The sequence below is a fragment of the Cnephaeus nilssonii genome (assembly GCF_951640355.1).
Source record: "Cnephaeus nilssonii genome assembly, chromosome: 4".
Taxonomy (NCBI): Eukaryota; Metazoa; Chordata; class Mammalia; order Chiroptera; family Vespertilionidae; genus Cnephaeus; species Cnephaeus nilssonii.
In genome coordinates, this window is record NC_137075.1 from 88357507 (window position 1) to 88378297 (window position 20791).

General features: G+C 40.9%; 1 protein-coding gene across 13 annotated transcripts in view; it reads left to right on the forward strand.

The window, feature by feature from the left end:
- TTLL5 (tubulin tyrosine ligase like 5) overlaps nucleotides 1–20791 on the forward strand; it is a 258885-nt gene that overhangs the window by 90948 nt on the left and 147146 nt on the right. For 11 of the 13 annotated variants that reach the window (XM_079769843.1, XM_079769844.1, XM_079769842.1 and 8 more), the window contains 8 exons: nucleotides 3207–3361; nucleotides 4280–4586; nucleotides 9224–9344; nucleotides 11929–12075; nucleotides 13181–13284; nucleotides 15786–15913; nucleotides 19131–19214; nucleotides 19785–20183. In XM_079769843.1, the coding sequence (XP_079625969.1) occupies nucleotides 3207–3361; nucleotides 4280–4586; nucleotides 9224–9344; nucleotides 11929–12075; nucleotides 13181–13284; nucleotides 15786–15913; nucleotides 19131–19214; nucleotides 19785–20183 (1445 nt within the window). The remainder of the gene's footprint in view (nucleotides 1–3206; nucleotides 3362–4279; nucleotides 4587–9223; nucleotides 9345–11928; nucleotides 12076–13180; nucleotides 13285–15785; nucleotides 15914–19130; nucleotides 19215–19784; nucleotides 20184–20791) is intronic. The other 2 variants (XM_079769845.1, XM_079769847.1) reach the window with 2 other exon arrangements.

Here is a 20791-nt window from a genome sequence, read left to right on the forward strand (position 1 = left end):
AAAAGGGAAAACTGCCTATCTGGCATGGCTCAGTGGTTGAGTGTTGACCTATGAACCAGGAGGTCATGGTTCCATTCCTGGTCAGGGCACATGCCTGGGTTTTGGGCTAGATCCCCAGTGTGGGGCATACAGGAGGTAGCTGATCAATGATTCTCTCTCATTATTGATATTTCTATCTCTCTCTCCCTCTCTCTTCCTCTCTGAAAACAATAAAAAAATATTTTTTAAAAGGAAAACTAATGACTGCCATTTAATTAAAGGAAAACAAATCAAGTCTGTAGCTTATTTCCAAATGAAAGTCATACTTAGTTTGGAAGTTTTCTCCAGTTTTCAGTCAAGGAATATGCTTCCTAGAGTATATGCTATCAATTTTGAAATTAGAAAAAAACAAAATAAAAAAGAACAAAAGATAAAATCTTAAACAACAAGAATATTTAAAAATCAGTGAGTTCTGTCCTTCGTTCATTTTTTGCCACTCATTTTATATGGCTTGGCCATCAGTAGGGTTTTTTATGTGGTATAGAGGCATAAGCAAATGAAAGGTGGTGTGACAGACCGTATGTTGTAGCATGAAACAAGTCCGAATATATTGAAGAGGATTAAAAGCATATAGAGTATGTTCCTTGACCACAAGGAGATTAGATATCAGTAACAATAGAAAAAAATCTCCAAATATTTAGGAATTAACATATTTCTCCTGGTTCATAGGTTGACACTCAACCACTGAACCACAGCAGCCAGGCTAGATACATAATTACTTAAAAGAATATTAACAAATAGAATCCCTTAGTATGTAAAAAGGCTAATGCATAGGACTAAAGTGAGATTTTAAAATATCAGATTTGTTCTATTTTCTTTATTATTTACTTGGCTAAACGTCTATTTTCACAAATATGTGTATGTGTATACAAGGGAGGGCGGGGCAGTGTTCAGTTGGGTCTATAATTTTTAAAGTTCATTAATTTGCCTCCCGTTTCTGCCCTTGGTGTCAGGACCTTCCCTGTTCTTGACTCAATTTTATCCTCTAAAGAGAAGGCTTCCAAAAGATTTACTATTCTTTTCATCCACCCAGAAACCCCTCCAAGTCCTAAATAGACTAAAAGACACAGCCTTTTCATCGAACTCGGAGACTGAAAGCTTCCAGAGGAATGAAGATGATTCTCTGACCTCAAAGGGAATCCACTTTGGTTTCTAGAGAGTTGAAGAGGGCAAGTTCAAAGCTGCCTGCCTTCAGACACTAACATGGAGACTTCTTTTCTGGCCCAATGACCAAGACCCTCTTTCTCTTTAGTTATCTCTGCTGCCCTGTACTTTACCGGGTCCTGGTCTGGATTGGATCTGATAACTGTCACTTGTTAATTTGTGATTTATTTTAATGCCTAATGTAGCTGCTGCCCTCTCCTTTCCACATCCCATTTCCCATTCATGAGCTGATTGAATTTGGCCTTGTCCTACATCTGTGTCTACCCTTGTCTGTGCCTCTGACTAACTCCTGACCTGTACTCAACACCTGAAGTGCCCCTGCCCCCTCCCCACCTACTCCCATAATGAAGTAGGTTCTAAGGGAGGAGTTCCTCATGTAGGAATGCTTGAGTGTCCCAAGGTCCTGGTAACTTTTTACCAAGACCCTTCCCCTGTGAGTCTCAGTCAGCTCTGTGCTACCATATTCATGATTATCAGCTATCCCTCCCCTCATCTCACCTCTGCTATATTTATTAAATATGGTTTAGTCAAAACAATATTTATATAATTCTAAGTTATAATGACTAACAAAATAAACACCTCTAGCTACCACCTAGCCTGAGAGTTAAAATGTTACCAGTATCTCCCAGTTGTTCTTAAGGTATAAAGTATTGGGTAGCATTTTCTGATCTCTGCAGTAAATAGCCAGTATTACTGAATATCTAAAAATACTTAAACATTGTCTTCAGATATGTTTTTGTTCAGAATATTTAACAAATTCAGACAGGCCATTAGGGAAGTTTTTTTTTTTTTTTTTTTTTTAATTTATTGATTAAGGTGTCACATATTTGTCCTCATCCCCCCATTCCCATCCCACATCCCTCCCCATGGATGCCCCAACCCCCTGTTGGACTTAACCATTGGTTAGGCTCTTATGCATGCACACAAGACCTTTGGTTGATCTCTCCCCCCTCCCCCCACCCTCCCCTATCCTCCCTCTGAGGCCCGATAGTCCGATCGATGTCTCCTTGTTTCTGGTTCTGTTCTTGTTCATCAGTCCATGTTGTTCATCATTTCCCCTAGATGAGCAAAATCATGTGTCACTAGAGATGTACTTATAAGAATTGAATGTGCGACGAGCAATAATAGTTATGCTGACAGGCAAATGAATCAGTCAGTAGTGAGTTTCTTTCTGGACCAACAGTTCTTTTGAGACCCAATATCAATGTCCACCAGTTCCTTATGAGTATATGTTGGCACTGACCCCTCAGGTCTGGATGGTGGACAAATGGTGGTATTGCAGGTTCGACTCCCTCTGGTTTGGTCTCGGCCGGACCCGGGGCCAGGCTCACCCGGATCCAGGGGCCCACTGCCTCACCCGGATCCGGGGCCAGGCTCTCCCGGATCCAGGGGCCCGCGGCCTCACCCGGACCCGGGGCCAGGCTCACCCGGATCCAGGGGCCCGCGGCCTCACCCGGACCCGGGGCCAGGCTCACCCGGATCCAGGGGTCCACGACCCGGGGCCAGGCTCACCCGGATCCACAGGCCCACAGCCTCACCCGGACCCGGGGTCAGGCTCACCCGTATCCGGGGGCCCACGGCCTCACCCGGACCCGGGGCCAGGCTCTCCCGGATCCAGGGGCCCACGGCCTCACCCGGACCCGGGGCCAGGCTCACCCGGATCCAGGGGCCCAGGGCCTCACTCGGACCCGGGGCCAGGCTCACCCGGATCCAGGGGCCCGCGGCCCCACCCGGACCCGGGGCCAGGCTCACCCGGATCCAGGGGCCCGCGGCCTCACCCGGACCCGGGGCCAGGCTCACCCGGATCCTGGGGCCCACGGCCTCACCCGGACCCATTAGGGAAGTTTTAATGTAGATTTCAACATTTCAATTCATCTGTCAAACCTTTTAGAATTCATTAGAGTTCCTTACTGAGCGTGCCCAGTCTATCACCATTACAGATTTCTGTCAAGCTTAGCCTTAGAATAAAGGAGGGAACTTTCTGAAGGCTTTTTTCCCCATAGAGTAACTACTGATGGAGCACCGGAATTGAAGGTAGAGAGTATGAATTCCAAAGCCAGGCTGCATGCTGCTCTGTATGAGAGGAAGCTCCTGTCTTTGGAAGTGCGAAAACGTAGACGACGGAGTGGGAAATTGAGGACGAGGGCAAAATACCCAGGTACGTGCTGGTGAGCTTTCACCAAAGTCCAGTATCTGACCCTGCCTGACTCATTTAATCAGCTTTTTACTACTCCATGAACCAGAACCATCCTGATCACATATACTTATTTTTTTGTATAATCCTTTTTCTCTGAAACTGAATTTCAAAATGATTATGTTTTTAAATCTTCTATAACATTTGTATTGAACATGTGAAGCACATACATTTAGGTTTTTGCTTGTATTTCAGCATCATATAATATCTGATACTTTAGAAATAGCATTAGCTTAAGTTTAATAAAAGCCTGAGCATTATTGTTCTGTTATTTTCATGATTAAATATTAAGTCCAGTTTATCCATTGACATTGCTGAATGCTGTAAATATTTTAAATATGAACAGACAAAGCGGAACTTCTTTCTCTCCCAGATGCTCCCATATCCATTTGTCACTGACTAATGGACTGACTGACTTTCTTTCTTTCCCTCCTTCCCTCATTTGGTGAGCAGCTGGTTTAGGCACATTAGTCACTGGGGTTTCATTGGTGAATAAAAAAGATTTGGCCCTTGTTCTCATAGACCTTCCAAGGCAGTGAAGGAGAAGGATAAAGAATAAACATAGGAGAGAAAGCTATTCCCTGCTCTTTGTACCTTCATGAAAGGTGCCCTTCAGAAACCTCTAACACACACTAAGAGATTTCTAAGATCTTATTTTGCCTTAAGTTGTGAGAGAACCATTGGTATGATGATGAGAAACATCAACTACTGAAAGTCATTACTAGGCTTATAGAACATATAAGATTGGAGAGTGACGTGTGCATGCTATTGATTTGTGTGTTACTTAGTTATGGGTTTTTACTAAAAAGGTAAAAGGAAGGTATTGGGAGAGAGGAAATTTTAATCCTTTTTTCAGCAACATTAGTGATTCTTCGCATTTAGTGATTACCCAACAAGCTGAAATGAATGTTAAAACTGAGACAGAGAGTGAAGAGGAGGAAGAAGTTGTGTTAGAAAATGAAGATGAAGAACCGGAAGCTTCCCAGGAAGATTTTACAGGGTCCCTTGGAGAAAATCAAGCCAAATACACTTCCTCATTGAGCACAACGGTAGAAAATTCACCCAAAGAAAATGCCATGAAAGTTTCCGAATGGACTAATAAAGGTGAACAGTGCTGCAGAATTGAGACTCAGGAACCAGAGCCTAAATTTAACCTGATGCAGATTCTGCAAGAGAATGGCAATCTTAGGTATGTACCCTTTGTAATTATAATAGTAAAACTGATAGCAGCTAACTTGTATTGTGTACCGGGTGCCGTGCTGGTGGTTTTAGAGCCATTTTCATCTCTTATTCACAGTAGTCCTGTGAAGTAATGACTGTGATATGATATTATTATTATTAATGAAATTGAGTCTTAGAGAAGTGGCTTGTCCAAGATATAAAGCTATGATACAAATCCAGGTTTCATTGGCTGGACAAATACTTGTTGGGTTTTAGTGTCAGGCACTAAGAACACAAGGAGCTCAAGCAGCTCACGATTCAGTATGGAGACACTTAAAGAGCAGGGGCTATGACCCCAACATGGATTAAGTCCTCTTAGGACACAGTGAAAGGTCTTGCTTGGGAAGGCTAAAGAGACATTAGGGAGGAGGCAATATTTGAACCAGGCTTTGAATAATGAGTAGGATTCCAGGAGGTTTGGGAGATACCAACTAAGTGTGGAAGTGCTAGTAGAGGAAATAAAGACACAGAGGTGTGATAGAAAATTCATTCAGTCCCTCAACAGTATTTGCTGAGCACCTGCTCTGTGCTAGGAATTGTGCTAGGCTGCATAGTACTACAATGGAGAGAGACCAACACAGGCTCCTGCAGCTTACTCTAGTGGGGAAGGCTGACAGGAGACAAAGAGGCAGGGTAATTTCAGGCAGTAGTAGGAGGTGCTATGAAGACAACAAAACAGGGTGTAGTGTTAGTGTGTAATTGGGCAGAGGGTGTCTTTAGATTAGTGTTTGGACATAAAGAGGTAACTTTTGAGGTGAGTCCTGAATGATGAGGAGGAGGTAAGTCATGTGAAGTGGAGTTGAGTCATGCAGAGAAGGATATGATAAGAAATGAGACAAAGAGGAGCCTGGACTTGATTTTTAAATGCTAATTTCTAAGCAGATGAATGATGTGGTCAGATCTTAATTTAGAAAATAAATTCTAATTGCACTGTGGGAGAGTGGTCGGTAAGAGAGGAACTGAAGGTAGAGCGGTGAGTTTTGGGGGCTGGTAACAGTTGTCCAGAGCCAGGACGATGAAGGCCTTGACCAGAGCAGTAGCTATAGGAATGGAGAGAATGGGATGGGCTTAATGAAATTTGCAAGTTAAAATTGTCAGGGCTTAGTCTCTATAGATATAAGAACTCCAGAGAGACTGACTTTTCCAAATTTGGCAACTTGGTGATACCATCAGTCAGTATAAGGAGCATAGGAGTTAGCTTGATGATAACAAGTAACATTTTATTTGGGGCACAGTGAGGTGAAAGTGCTCCAGGATGAAGATGTCCAGTAGATAGAAAATATAGCTTTGAAGGTCAGAGTTCAACAGAAATGTATAGTTGATAGTTAACAACTTCAGAGTGGAAGTGCTTGTCCAATTCAGTTTAGTTCAGCAAGCATAGACAACGGAAAACAGAAGAGAACTGGGCCCTGGGAAAACCAATGTTTACTAGTAAAGAGACAAGAAATAGCAGTTAGAAAGTTAGGCAAAGAACTGGGAGGGTGTGGGATGGTAAAAGCTACAAGAGTTTCAAGCTGTAGAGTGCCTCAGACAGCCCAAGTTAGGATGGGAGTGAAAAGAAATGCCTGCATTTATGACCAGGGATGGATAGAGTGGATAAAAGAGAAATTGTGATTTAAGGAAATAAAAAAGCAATTGTGAACTAACTTTTTCAGAAGATTTGGCAATGAAAGGAAGGTGAGGATGCATGGGAGAGAGCCAGCCAAGAAAAAGGATTTTAAAAGTTTTTACAGGTAGGGATTCTGGAGCTTATTTATAGACTAAGGGAAGGATTTTATGGGAAGAGGATTAGGGATGCAGAAATGGCTATATTGATAGAAAAGGGTCCTAAAGGAAGGTGGCAGAGGCTAGTGGAGGGGTATCTTTTCCTGTAAGTCAGAATGGAAGCACTATGGGATGAATGCAGTGGTTAGAAGTTAAAGGGGAAGGAAGTTTAGATATTTATGCATGCCTGTCTTTATTTTCTAAGTTAGTGGTCAGTTCTTATACTAGTACTGCAGGGGTGGAGAGCGATATTGGGGTTTGGGAAGTGGGGGGATAGAGTTAAGGTTGGGAGAATGAGAATAGTTTCATTAGTAAAGAGCACACTGAACTCGGTTAGGAGGCCTGGGCTCTGGCTTTAGTGCTTACCAGCTCGCAGTGTGATCATGGCTTCTCCATGCCTCAGTTTCCTTTCCTATTAGGCCAGAGAATCGGGTTAGACAAGTGTTTTTCAAACTGTGCTTTCTGGAGGGGGAAATTGAAATAGAACTTTTCAAAACCATTGGACTATAGTCTAAGGTCTTTTCCAGCAATAACATTCTACTTAGCTGTTATGGATATAATTATTTCTTCATAAATCTTATGGACCTCACTTTCAGCCAGTAAACTTGTAATTGCAGTGTGCATTCATATAAATTAGTGGTTTTCAGACTATTTTCTGGAGTTGCCCATCATTCTATGGGGCATCAGAGTGGCTACTGGGAATCTGGGCAAGGTCTATGGCAAGGATTAAAGACTCCAGGCCCCAGCCCCCTAGTTATATGTATATATTTAATCTGGTAAGACTTTTTCACATCTTGATAGCATTTCCTATGTTGTTAGTTTTTTTTTAAATCCTCACCCAAGGAGTGAGAGTTCTCTTCCCCCCACCCCTGGCGATTTTTAGAGAGAGAGTGGAAGGGAGGGAAGAGGGGGGAAGACAGAGAGAGGAAGAGAAGAGAGAGAAAGAGAGAGGGAAACATGAGAGAGACACATTGATTGGTTGCCTCCCGCTGGAGCACCAGCTGGGGCGGGGGTTGAACCTGCAGCCGAGGTAAGTGCCCTTGCTGGGAATTGAACCTTCAATCCACAGGCCGATGCTCTAACAGTTGAGCAAAACTGGCCAGAACTATTTTTTGTACTGAGGATCCACATAGGCTTTTGTTTTTGGTTTCTTTGGTGTAAATCATTGTGGTTTTCATTCTTTTATCTTTTTGTTTATTTGTTTGTTTGTTTCAAATGACTAGCTAACAAATGTATCTAATACCTTAGGGGCAAACTCAGGATTAACATCCTACGGATCTCTTTAACAAGGGCAGAAAACTCAGTACTTGTTCATTTGATTTTCGACAATGATTTGCAACAAAATAATTGAAATCTTAACTTCTAAGCAATAATTCCCTTATCCAAAGACCTCCATTTTTAATATTAAAAGACTAATTAATAAAACTGGGTATTCGGCTAAATTTGGAGGTGTCTGACACATGCTATTTCTAGTTCATTATATTGCAGGTGAATTCATTGACCAAAATTGATTTACTTTGATTTGAAAGGAATTTGTTGTGGAGGTAAAGCTATGGGAATGGTTGAGGGGAAAGTGACATATGGTCCCCAGGTGAACAAGAATATAATTGTTGTCCTTGTTGAGAAACACTTGGAAATATAATTTTTTTTTCAACGTCATATTATACTCCCATAGACTATCCCTATTAATGACAAAGATGTAGCCTTTCTTATATTTCATGCTCTGAAGATCTTATGTATTAAACTCTCCAAAGCAAATCTACTCCTCAACCTGACTCCCTTCCCCTCCAGTCCCTCCAACACACACATGTAAGCTAGACCTAGACCCTCTTGGGATTTCCAGTTTACTCTGGACGAGCCCCTCATCCCAGCCTTGGAGGAACAGTGAGTAGAAAGCACTCAGTGATTGCATGTGTGAGGATTGTAAACAAAGTTTGTGTTGGGCCCCAATCTTCGCTGATGTAATTTTGGCTAGAGTGTCAGAAGGCCGATCAGCTGAAGTAACCAAAATCTCCCCTGAAGAAAACAGAGCTGCTGCAATTAGCCGCCGAAGTGAAAATCATCAGTGTCTCTCTGGTTCCTCCGGCTGCCACACTGTACTTATCAGATGTCCTGGTCTCCTACCGAGACCACCAGTCAGCAGTCAGGTGGGTTCTTCGGCGATGTCGCTGAGGAGCTTTGCACTGCATGTGAGGATTTCTCTTTCCCACTGAACATCTGGGCTTGTCCTAGCCTGTCTATGCCAAACTCTGTTGGCCCTCACTCATTTGTTCTGGGCCTCTGCCACTCTCGTCTCGTAGTTGAGAAAAGCATGACCTTAAAATTTGGTCTCAAAAGTTCCTTTGTAGGATTTATCTATTTCCTGCTTTGGAGGCTTTTGCACACCAGAAATATTAGTTGCCATAGCAAAAGCCATACTTTTGCACTAACTGGTAAGTATGTTCTTATGGGCCTCCGAGGCAGAAAAACTTTTCTACATTAATACAAAGACTCTTGTGAAGATTCAGTATTTTTCCTGTCCATTCCCCAAGGAAGATGTTTAAAAAGTTCAAAGATACATATGTATGTAGGAAACCTGATTTTCTATTATTGTTTGAGTTTCCCTTGTGGAAATAATGAGAAAATAAATAGGATTCTCCATTTCTAATACTTCTAATAGAGAAAAATCTCATGTACTGTTTTAGAAGGAATCTTTATTCAGTGACTATATGGTTATGGGCTTTATTTTTCTTAGCCATCCTACTAGAAGGAGCCTCAAGGGCCACTTTGAGAGAGGCAAGTACACATTTGCTAGGCTTACCATTCTGCCTCATAACGGTATGCTGTTTTGGATTTCTATAGCAAAGTGCAGGCCCGAATAGCATTCTCTGCCTATCTCCAGCATGTCCAAATTCGCCTGATGAAAGACAGCGGAGGTCAAACGTTCAGTGCCAGTTGGGCTGCCAAGGAAGATGAACAGATGGTGAGGCTCTTCTGTTGGAACTTTTTACTTTCCCTTTTCTTTCTCTCTCCCCTTCCTTTTTTTTCCTATTACGGTAAAGAGCAATATATTCTTCTGGTCAATGAATTATTTCAGATCTAGTGTATAGATTTCTCTTACTTTAATGTGAAGTAAATCTTTGTTCTGGGGCCATATTCATCATACTTATATGTTGGGGACATCAATTTATTTCATTCCGAAAATGGAAATTGACTGCTGAGTAGATGGCAGGTCCTGTGCAAAGCCCTCGAAAAGAATGACAATTAGAATATTTTCTCAAGGAAGTTTATGTTTTATTAATTCTCTGAGGGAGGCACTACCATCCCCATTTTATAGATGAGGAAACAAAGATCTAGAGAAGGAAGATAACTTGCCTGTTGTCTGTCCCACAGCTTGTATGTGGTAAACTGGAACTTGAACCCGGAAGTTATAATGGTACATTATTTGCTCTTCCATTGTTTCCGTGAGTCATAAGGCATTTATTTTTCTGTCCTGAGGTGTCAAGTTAGCTCTTTGAAAGTTTACACTTTATCATAGGCCCTCTGAGAGTGTAACTTCCTCCATTTTAACATTTTTTCTTTGCTAGTTGTAACTTTATAAAATTCTTAGATTACTGGAAACAAACATGTAATAATTTTACTGTGTATCAGTCATTTGAACATGCCTAGAATTTAATATTCTAGCAAGATTTTTCCTTTTGGATCAGAATGAACTTAAATTTCTTTGGCAAAGTCAGTGTTTATGGAAGAAGCTACAGCCTTTCGGTAGCCATTTTAACCACAGGGATGTGTCACCAAAAAGAGAGGGACCTTTAAGTCTCAGAAAGTTGCATCCTTTGTCCAGTCACTGGTGTCCCTACTGTAATTTCCAGTTGTCCACATTCAAGAGGCATACAGTATGCCCAGCTTATTATAAAAACATGATGGCTGTCTCAGAAAACAACTTGTGAATTTAAAGTAGCCACTGCAACCCAGAGATAAAACCCTGTGTGTTGTGAATAATCTCTCAGCCATCAGTGGAAAATGTTAGCTCTGCTCTTTCCAAGTGGAAAATTGAAACTGCCTTTTTGAGAGTCAGTTTGTCTGCTCCACTGTGAAAAAATAATGTTTTAATATAACAGCTTAAACCACCCTATAGTATAGGGAGCAGAGTAGAGCTATGAAATCCAACCCTCTAGTTATGAAGCTATTTCTTTATACTGGAATAAATTGGCACCAAAGGACAATGAACCAAAATCAAATAGAAAAAAAAAAAAAAAAACAAGAAGAAAAAAATAGCTCAGAAGAAAATAACCACTCAGCTATTTGCTTGGAATTCACACACGATTTCTATGGTGCTTTTTACAAGAATATTTAGGATCATCACTGCAAAATTTAATACTGGTTCTGTGCATTTATTTTTGAATATATCTAGGAAGCAAACCCTCACCCATTCCCTGAGGATTGTGGCAGTGGTCTTGTTTATGAGGAAGGCAGGTGTAGAATTGTCTCCCTGATCCAGGTTAGGGTTAGAGATTCTTTATCACATAACTCACAGAAGGCACATCAATATACGGTTCCACCATCTGTCATCTTAAGGCAATTTTATTGCGTTTGGCAGAGGAGGGAAGGAACAACAATCTTTAAGGTGTGTGGCCTTGCAAAATCTTTCTTGGAAGCATCTATGATGTTATGAATGATCTGATTGGTGTGTATTCAGATTTCAGAATTCTTTCTTCCATTCAAGTGAGATGCATTCTTTCTTCCGCTTAATGACCCTCCACTGTGCCCTGCTTGCCAATCCTTAATTCTAAAGACTGCCTTATCCTCAGGACAGAAAAAGCACATCACCTTTCAGGCATAGTAACAGCTCTTTCTCTCCCTCTGTTCCCCTTTCTCTGCTGAAAGTATGATTTTGGTATTATCTCATAGGGCTCCATCCAGGGCCACGTCTTGGTCGTGGTTCTTTCCAGCTCCAGCCTCTTGGAAGCTATGGGCCTGGGACCCTTTCCTCCCTCAACTTCCATGACACTGTTTTCTCTTGGGTTTCTTTCTACATTTATGATGTTTCTACCGTGCGGTTGTGTATGTGATCTGGGTAGTTTTGTGTTGTTTTTCTGATCCTCCCCTCCCCACACTTATCTCTAAGCATGACTATTTCTGTATTCTTTCTCTACCTTCTCACCTTTGATATTTTCATCTGCTCTCATGGTTTTGTTTCCACAACTTATCTTTGAATGCCACTTTCCCTAAATAGCTTTGTCTGTTCACCCTATTAGAAGTGAAATCTGCACTCTAAATTGTTATAATATTATTTGTATATGAATTATGGTAGTTTTACAGCTATTTATTGCATAATTATTGATTTTGATTTTCCAATTGCCAGCTTATTAAGGGAAGAGAATGCATTTCCTTTGTTTTATGTCTTTATGTATCCTTCCTACACCTAATATGTTTGCTCTGGGTCTTATTTGTTGAAATGTATAGTTTGCTTTTTTCACTTCTCTGTTGTATAATCCCTTGATAGCTTGTCTTCTGTTGCTTAGCACAATCCCTGCTTTCCCCCCACAATGACTCTTAATTCATAGGAGCTAGTGGTTCGTTTCCTCAAGCGAGCATCAGGTAACCTCCAGCACTCACTGAGGATGGTGTTACCCAGCCGACGATTGGCACTTCTGGAACGCAGGAGAATCCTGGCCCATCAGCTGGGTGACTTTATCATTGTGTACAACAAGGTAGGTGGTTTATCTGTTAGTCTTTGCTTTAGATTGCCACACGCTGTCAGAAACAGGCTGGAAGCCTTTGTCCCACTGGCTGGCGAGGTCCTTCTCTTCTCTAGCCTCATTATCCCATGTGTGACCATTACAGGGAGCAGGACCTCATTCCTTAACCCAGGTGGGCTGAAAGGCTACTTATTTATTACTTCTGAGAGGGCCCCAGTGGCCATAGTTAACTCTTATCACAAGGCATAGTCCTTTCGAGCACTGTTGCAGCTGAGATGACTCCTGGGCTGTGTGAATTTGCATTGTCCTGATGGTGCCTGTAGACAGTGGTGAATTGACTATTTGAGAGCTAATTTGAACTGTGGATTTAATATAATTACAGTCTTCTTTCCTGAGAGAGTTATACTTTGTTCTCCAGAACATTTAACAATTTACAGTGAAGCCCAGGAAATACATTATTTGGTTAGATTACTTTGTAAAGCATCTTTTATCCAAGGGTCTCAGAATGCTTTAGAAATACTTTTTTTTTTTTTTTTTTTTTTTGCTTATAAAACATATGGTCATTTTACAAAAGGAAAAGCTGAGGCCTGAAAATCTAAATGGCATTTTAAAAGATGCGTGGAATGATTGGCAGAACATTAACATAACTGAATCCATAGCCCACGATTTCTTCCAGATCTGTTCAGGATTTTGGTATGTCTTGTATAAATGAAGTCCTTTCATTATCAACCAGTTTGGGTGCTGGTTGATATAGGAGTATCTTCAAAGACCTATTTTTCTTCTCCCTAATTGTAACAAAATGCAGTCTCTGTTGTCATATTGTTGAAGCTGTAAGTATGGCCACAGACATTAGTAAAATGCTATTAAAAGCCCTTTTCTCAGTGGGCTCTGTGAATAGAAAGTAAAAACATGATAACAACTTACATTTATTCTGCAATTTTTATTTGGAAATTTCACAGTGTTTCATGAAATAATGGCAGAAAGCAATGTCTCATATCGATGGGTGGCAAAGGAATTAAATGTCTTTACTAAGCTGTGAAACCAGATGATGAAATGCGCATTTATCAGGAGTCAGTTTTATCTTTTTGTTTTTCTGTGGGGGTTGGGAACTGGGTAGGAAACGGAACAGATGGCTGAAAAGAGGTCGAAGAAGAAACTTGAGGAAGAAGAGGAAGATGGGGTGAATGCGGAAAATTTTCAGGAGTTCATCAAACAAGCAAGGTAGAAGACATTTTTGAAGAATTAAAACTCTTATTCCGGCTTCCATACGCCCCATCGAATTCCCAATATTCCCTTGTTCCTAACATATGGATGTGAATAAAATCACTCTTAGAAGGAAAAAAAGAGTTTCTTAGGCTTGGCCTCTCCATATCTCAGCCAGTTATGTTGCTGTTGTCATGGTTTAGTTTATCATAACACTGCTGCTGGTTATCTGGGCTGTATTTCTAGACAGCCTTCAAAGTACACATCACTCAAAGTGCTGAGAGAGCCCTTTGGAAAGTTGAAGTTAGAGGCTTCTAGTGTTTACTGGATCTGAATTTATCCCTGGCCTACTGATGCAGAGAGATGACCAAATTTTGCCTACATTGAGTGGGTTGAGGAATTGGCAATTTCTCAGCACTGTGAGGGTTACGCCTAATTTATATAAAATAGAACAAGTCCTTCATGCTTAGGGTTAGTCTTTAGGGATTGAAAATTTTAGCATTTGGCTCTCTATCTTGATATAAATTAACAGGCCATTTTGTCCATTTACAATGCGTTTCCAAAGGAAGAGGTAACAAAGGTATTTATATTGTGTATGATTTGTACTTAAAGGCCTTTGTCTAAAACAAAACAGACTTCTATAAGACCACTTAAAAGATAAAACATCTGTATAACCCCACTGATTAGTTTTGAACCATCAAAGACACAGTAGGGAGAAAAGCAGTAGAAAAATCAACTCTCAGTTGATTTGTGAAGTTAAATCAAGTGGTGGTTTATCAGTCACCAGCATGGTATGATTTGTGTTTAATGACTTGTGTAGACCTAATCATAGCCTCAATATCATGTGCTTAAACACACAGCAAACACATCATTTTTTAGGAGTTCATAATCCTGTAGTTATTTTGTTGACATTCTTGGGTCTTGAGTAATATGATTGATAAAGCAGGTATAGAAACAAAGCAAGAAACAGTTTGTCACATCAACATTATAAAAATCGAGAAGAAGAAACACTAGATTATGTTCAGAAAATGGTTCTTTTAAAATAAAAAGATTAATTTCTAGTTCCTTCTAGGGATCTTAAAAATCCCTAAAATATAATAAAGAAAAGAAAAAACAAGTGATGTATATTCCACTACTAGACCTAACTTGGGAGTCAAATTGAATTATATATACTATTAGCTGGGATATAGACTTGGAGATAAAGTGTATTTACTACTGATTGTGGACTAAATGCTAGTTGTGGGAATAGGTGCTAGTGTCAGTTCCTTTATTACGCTTGGGTGGTACATGGATGCCTTTGTCAGGGTTGTTGAATTCAAACACCTGCAGGAGTCAGGCGGGGAAGCATGAATTATGAAGTGGGCAGAGGATAAGATAGGAGGTATAAAGCAAGCCTGTATTTTGACCAACCTTCACCATTCCCTGTTGGTAACCTGTGAAAGCCAAATAAAACACTGACAGGCAGAGGCAGCCTCCGCTCTAGGTCTTCAGTGGTTACTTAAGCCTTTATCTTGTGCTACTTCAGAGAGCTTAGGGTTCACCCTGAAATTCATAGATGCTATTTCTTAGGTTGTCATTACAGTGTGTGTGCTGAAGACGGGATATAGGTTCTTTGAAAGAATGCAGGAATATTTCGCTCATTTGAAGGCTTCTTATCTGGAACATAGCCAGGCTCCAGGGGAAAAAATGCAAAAAAGCCATTGAGAGTCTGCTCTAGATGTTACAAAATCTATGTATAACACATGCACTGCAAGAATCTTAAGGGCTTTCATCTATTTCCTTATACTTTCATTTTGTGGGTATTCATAAGGTGCATATAATTTCAATATTTGAAGTGACCTGGAGAACATCTAGTTCATTCTCCTTCATTGTATACATGGTCAGGGAACTCTTCCATGGTTACAGGGGTGGGTCTCCTTTGTGCTGACATAGACCAAATGTCAAGTGGCTCTTTTAGTGAGTATACCTCAATTACCCAGAAGTGGGGTGGGCCGACTGTAAAGAACCAGAGAAGAAGGCTGCATGGAGTCTTTATAGCATATTCTTTAAAAATATAAAAACCATGCTTAATTGGGAGCCATACGGAAACAGGCTGCTGGTCAGGTGGATCCCTGATCTAGAACAGTCTCTAGTTGGTAGATCCCTGATCTAGAACATGGCTGTCCAATAGAACTTTCTGTGTCGTAGTTACTGATTACTTGAAATGTGGCTAGTGTAACAGAGGAAAAGAATCTTTAAATTTATTCATTGTAACTCTTTAAATTTAAATAGTCACTTATAAGGTAGTGGCTACCATATTGGACAGTGCAGATCTAGAAAATTTACTGTGGAAGGAATAAAGCTTGAAATTTTTAGATTGCTTTACTTATATTGTATGTAACCATCTATTAGTCAGGAGTGTTCAGCTTGTCTTTTCATTTTCCCATTCTCCAGCTTACTCCATTTTCGTAATAAAATCTGGTGGGAAGATTTTCCAGAACAGCTTCCAGTTCTGACCATCCTTTCTCTCCTCATTTCAGTGAGGCTGAACTGGAGGAGGTGTTGACTTTTTATACCCAAAAAAACAAGTCTGCAAGCGTCTTCCTGGGGACTCACTCCAAAGGCTCTAAAAACAGCAACAGTTATTCTGATAGCGGAGCAAAGGGTGGTAAGTATGTTGGTTAATTCATGAAAAATAAGGACAAGTGGAAAAAAAGGATATGCAAAGGAGAGCCAAGAATAATGTGCTGTCTAAGCAATGATAGACGCCACGGTGGTGACATTTTACAGTGCCAGATGGGGGAGAAGGAGGCATTACATTACATTTTTGTGCTAAAGGCAGAAGAGCGACAGGAACTGATTTTTTAATGATAACAGCAGGGAGCTTTTTAAGACAAATTAATAGCCAACATTTAGTGAGAGATCCTGTTAATCTGCTGGACATGATCTTATTTTTTTACTTCCAAAAATTATATGGAGTAGGTGCTATTATAAAACTTCCTTACAGATGAGAAAACAGAAGCCAAAAGAGACTGAGTAACTTGCTCAAGGATGCCCTTCGCCATGCTGTGGGGCAGGAGTTTGAGCCTTCGCCTGCCTGATTCAAAGCATGTGCTTTTAATCTGTTTCTCTGCCTCTCCTAATGATATCTCACTTTTGTTACATTTTTTGCTTCCTCCAGCTCATAACCATTGGCATTTGGGGTAGGAGAATTCTTTGTTGTGTAGGACTGTTCCATACCTAGTGATGACTTAATATCCTTAATCCCATTCACTGAATTCCATTAAATTTCTTCAGTCATTGTAGTAACCCAAAATGTTTCCACATGTTTCTAAAAGTTTCCAGTGTTGGGGAACTCCATGATTGGGGATTTTGGAATTGATGTGTATCAAAGTATCTAGGTTGCATCACATGATAAAAAAAAAAAGTAGCAGTGATATTCTGTTCTAAACAGAGCTGTGTGCTTTAAATGTAAGATTCATTTAAAATTTAGATGGAAGTGTACTAATAAGATATAGTACTCAATAAACTAATTTTGTCAAGAAGTTAAATAGCAGTTTCAAAGGTGGCGTTTTTTTCCTGTTCTTTAGGCTACCATAGACTAATGTGGAAATGGCCATGATAATTGGCCATTTAAAATGTGAGTTTGTTTTCCCCAGAAAAGTAGTGTTAATATTTTAAAAACCTTTTAGGTTCTGAGGCTAGTCCACGAAAGCCTATTTAACTCACTGTATCACTGAATTATTTTATTACCAGATGTCCTTCTGAATTCAGTCCTCTACTTGAGCTTTCTTAACTTACCTAAGTCCTGAAACTAGTTTATTCATCTGTCCATTCACTCCTTCTAAATATTTTTATTGAGCATCTGTTATGTGTCATCTAGTATTGTGATAGTTGTAGGTATGCAATGACCAGGACTGTCATAGTCCTTTATGTAACATTTATTGTCTTTGGGTGAAGTTGGAGGAATAAATACAGGAAGAAGGTTGGTGGAAGTGTTGGGGAAGAGAGGCTCGGGAGTTCTTTTAATGAGGTTGGGGTAGAGAAAAGTGTTTTAACCCAAGTAGGTGAGGGCCTAAATTGCAATTCAGAATATAACTTCTCCCCTGGCAGTAATGGGGAAGCCCTAACAAAATGTACTGGCAGCATTATACCTATTTGTATAAATGGGTCCTTGGATATTCTGGAGTTTGTGTGTTAAGGACTGCCTTTATATAAGAAGATCTATACCTGTCTATACCTATCAAGAGTAACCAGAGGATGCCCTAGCCGGTTCGGCTCAGTGGTTAGAGTGTTGGCCCATGGACTGAAGGATGTCTGGTTTGATTCTGGTCAAGGTCTCATAGCTTGGTTGGGACACATGCAGGAAGCAACCAATCGATGTGTCTCTCTCTCACATTGACATTTCTCTCTCTGTCTCTCCCCTCCCCCTACCTTCCACTCTTTCTACAAATCAACTAGAAGCCCGTTGCAAGAAGTTTCGTGCAAAAGACCTTCCTTCACCTGGCTGCTGGCACCAGTTTTCCGCCAGCACCAGTTTTCCTCTGGCCACCCGCTGATCAGAGCGCCTCCCGCCAGCGCGATTGGCCACCCTGAGTTCCCCCAGCGCCGCTGGTAGAGGAACTCGGGGTGGCTGATGGCGCTAGCGGGCTCCGATCGGCGGGTGGCCAGAGGAAAACTGCTGCTGGCGGAAAACTGGTGCAGGCAGCCACGCAATCAGCCACCCCGAGTTCTGCCACCAGTGCCTTCCGCCGGCCCCATGGGTCCTCCTCAGCGCCGGCTGTTGGGGCCAGCAGGAGGAACGGAGGCCCCGCCCCCCGCCAACCCAATCGGCTACCCCGAGTCCTGCCCCCAGCCTCCCAACGGCCCAATTGTGGGCGTAGCGGAGTGATGGTAATTTGCATATTACCATTTTATTAGGTAGGATGGGAGGGAAAAATCCTTGGATGAGGATTAGCAAAAAGAAAAAAAAATGAAGAAGAACCAGAGGGGCAAAAGGAATGCCTCAACCAAGGAAACACCATTATGACATTTGATAATTTCTGGACTCATTTCAAACATGAGCACACAAATGTGTGATAGTATGACCATGGCTGATGGAGAGGAGAATTCATGTGTCCTAATTCTTTCATTCTGAAAGATGACCTGTAAAATGACCTTTTGTAAGTTTTGCTATGAGCCTAGCCCTTGAGAAAGATTATGGAATATTCCCCTAAGTATATGAATAGTTCTGGCTGTCCTTTTTCAGTAATCAGTGGCAGAAAAAACACACTAATTTGTTAGAGTGGAAATTTATTTTATTAGAGTTTTTATTTTGTTATTGAATATACTGATCAACCTATCTCAAGTAAACTCACTTAGCTTATTGAAGTAAAGCTAAGGAGTTTAAGATACAGAGCCATTGTTAATATCTAGGTGTCCTGCCAGCAAATATCAGGGCTGTTCTTTCTATCTCTTGGTGGTTGCCCTGCTCCATACAAATTATGACCTCTTTGTTCCAGAGGGTACCACCAGCCTACTTGGTCTCTTATTCCCGTAGTCTGAGTTCTTGGCAGAGGCATCTGACTGTCCTAATCTTCTTTTCCAAGCATGTCCTAGCTTGTTGGCAGTCCATGGACGGCTGTCTTGGATTTAAATGTCTTTTCCTGGTTCAGTTAGCAGGAGCTGGGCTTGGGGATCATTGGGAATCATTTGGTTGGTTCCCCACTCTACAGAGAAGTGGGTCTGGCCATCCTTGGAAAAGTGTGGTTGAGATAGGATTGGCTCCTAGGATTGATTTATAGTTGTGTTATATTTTTGTAAACAAAATTATATGTAGCGACACCCTAGCATTAGTAGGAGAGCCTCAGGTCAGTATTTTGGTCAGTATTTATCTTTTATTTCAGATCACCCTGAGACAATGGAAGAAGTGAAAATAAAGCAGCCCAAACAGCAACAGGCAACAGAAATTCACTCTGATAAATTATCTCGTGAGTGACTTCAGACTACATAGATTTGCTGCTCACTGATAAATCCATGAAAGAAAAAAAAAAAGTCCTCAGATATTAAATGATTCGAGAGCATGAGACATTACCCCAAAGAAGTTCCTTTTCTTTGCTCTTCCTTTTCTCTTAGAATTTCCTCTAATCTACTGAGAACCTATTTTCCTTCCAAGGAATTTCTCACTTTAATGTTTAGAAATTCTGAGCACTTTTCTAGAAGGTTGAAAAGCAGAAGAAGGGTGTTAGCTGTCACTACCAGAAACTTTGTCTGATGCCCTAACATTTGTAAAACTTCTGCTCTGGTTAATGGAGCTAGTCCCAACTCCAGCTTTGAAAAAGAACTAAAAGCAAACTTTCTGTTGCCAGGTTATCTCCGCAGGCAAAATTTATTAAATTCATGATGAATACTCACTAAAGTCTGTATTTTTCATGATTTCTGTTTCATGATAAGATTATTTTGATGTTTAAATATGTTTACTTCATGCTTTATTGTGATTACATGTCAGTTTTTCTTAAAATGATCTATTTTTTTGTTTTGTCTTGTTTTTGTTTTAATAGGACTTACCACTTCAGCAGAAAAAGAGACTAAATTAGTCTTTACCAATCCTTCCTCTGCTTCTTTTTCTGGTCCTGCTGCTACTCTTCTGCAGAAAGTTCCCAACACCCATTTGTCATCTATTATTACAACCTCTGACCTCTCACCAGGGCCTGGTCACCAATCTTTATCTCAGATTCCTCCAGCCATCCCCAGCGTGCCTCACCAGCCAACAGTGTTGCTGAGCACAGTCCCTGACAGTGCTTCTCCCTCCATACATCCTGGGACACAGAACGTACCAAGCCCCGCTGGCCTGCCACGCTGTCGATCAGGCAGTTACACCATTGGCCCCTTTTCCTCTTTCCAGAGCGCTGCACACATCTATAGCCAGAAACTGTCTCGTCCCTCTTCAGCAAAGGCAGGTGAGTGAGAAAACGAAAGGCAGCCTGCAGTGTCAGCTCCTCCCAGCCCCAGTAAAAAGAGAATGTCATCTTTTCCCTTTGCCTTTTTTCTGTTGAAAGGTAAAGGATATGCTGCATTGTTCTGGTATAACCAAGGAAGAGTCTTGCATTTGGTCCAGTGGCATTCATTCATTGATACAAAATAAAACAATTTCTTTTAGGTGCTTGGATAAAGAAATGAATAAGACAGGGCTTCTATTTAGTAGGAGCTTACAGTCTAATTAAAATATTTCTCTGTCAGGCCAATGTGGCTCACTGGTTGAGCATCCACCCATGAACCAGGAGGTTTACGGGTCAATTCCCAGTCAGGACACATGCCAGGGTTGTGGGCTCAATCCCCAGTAGGGGGAGTGCAGGAGGCAGTCAGTCAATGATTCTCACCATTGATGTTTCTCTCTCTCCCTTTCTCTTCCATCATGAAATAATGATGTTATATATATATATGTGAGATTTCCCATCACAGATAATCATAGATCTATGAATGTGCTATGTGCATTCTTTCTGATTCAAGTAGTTATTCCTGACATCAGACAAATTAGTATTAATTTTTAATGTATTTAAAGTCAAGT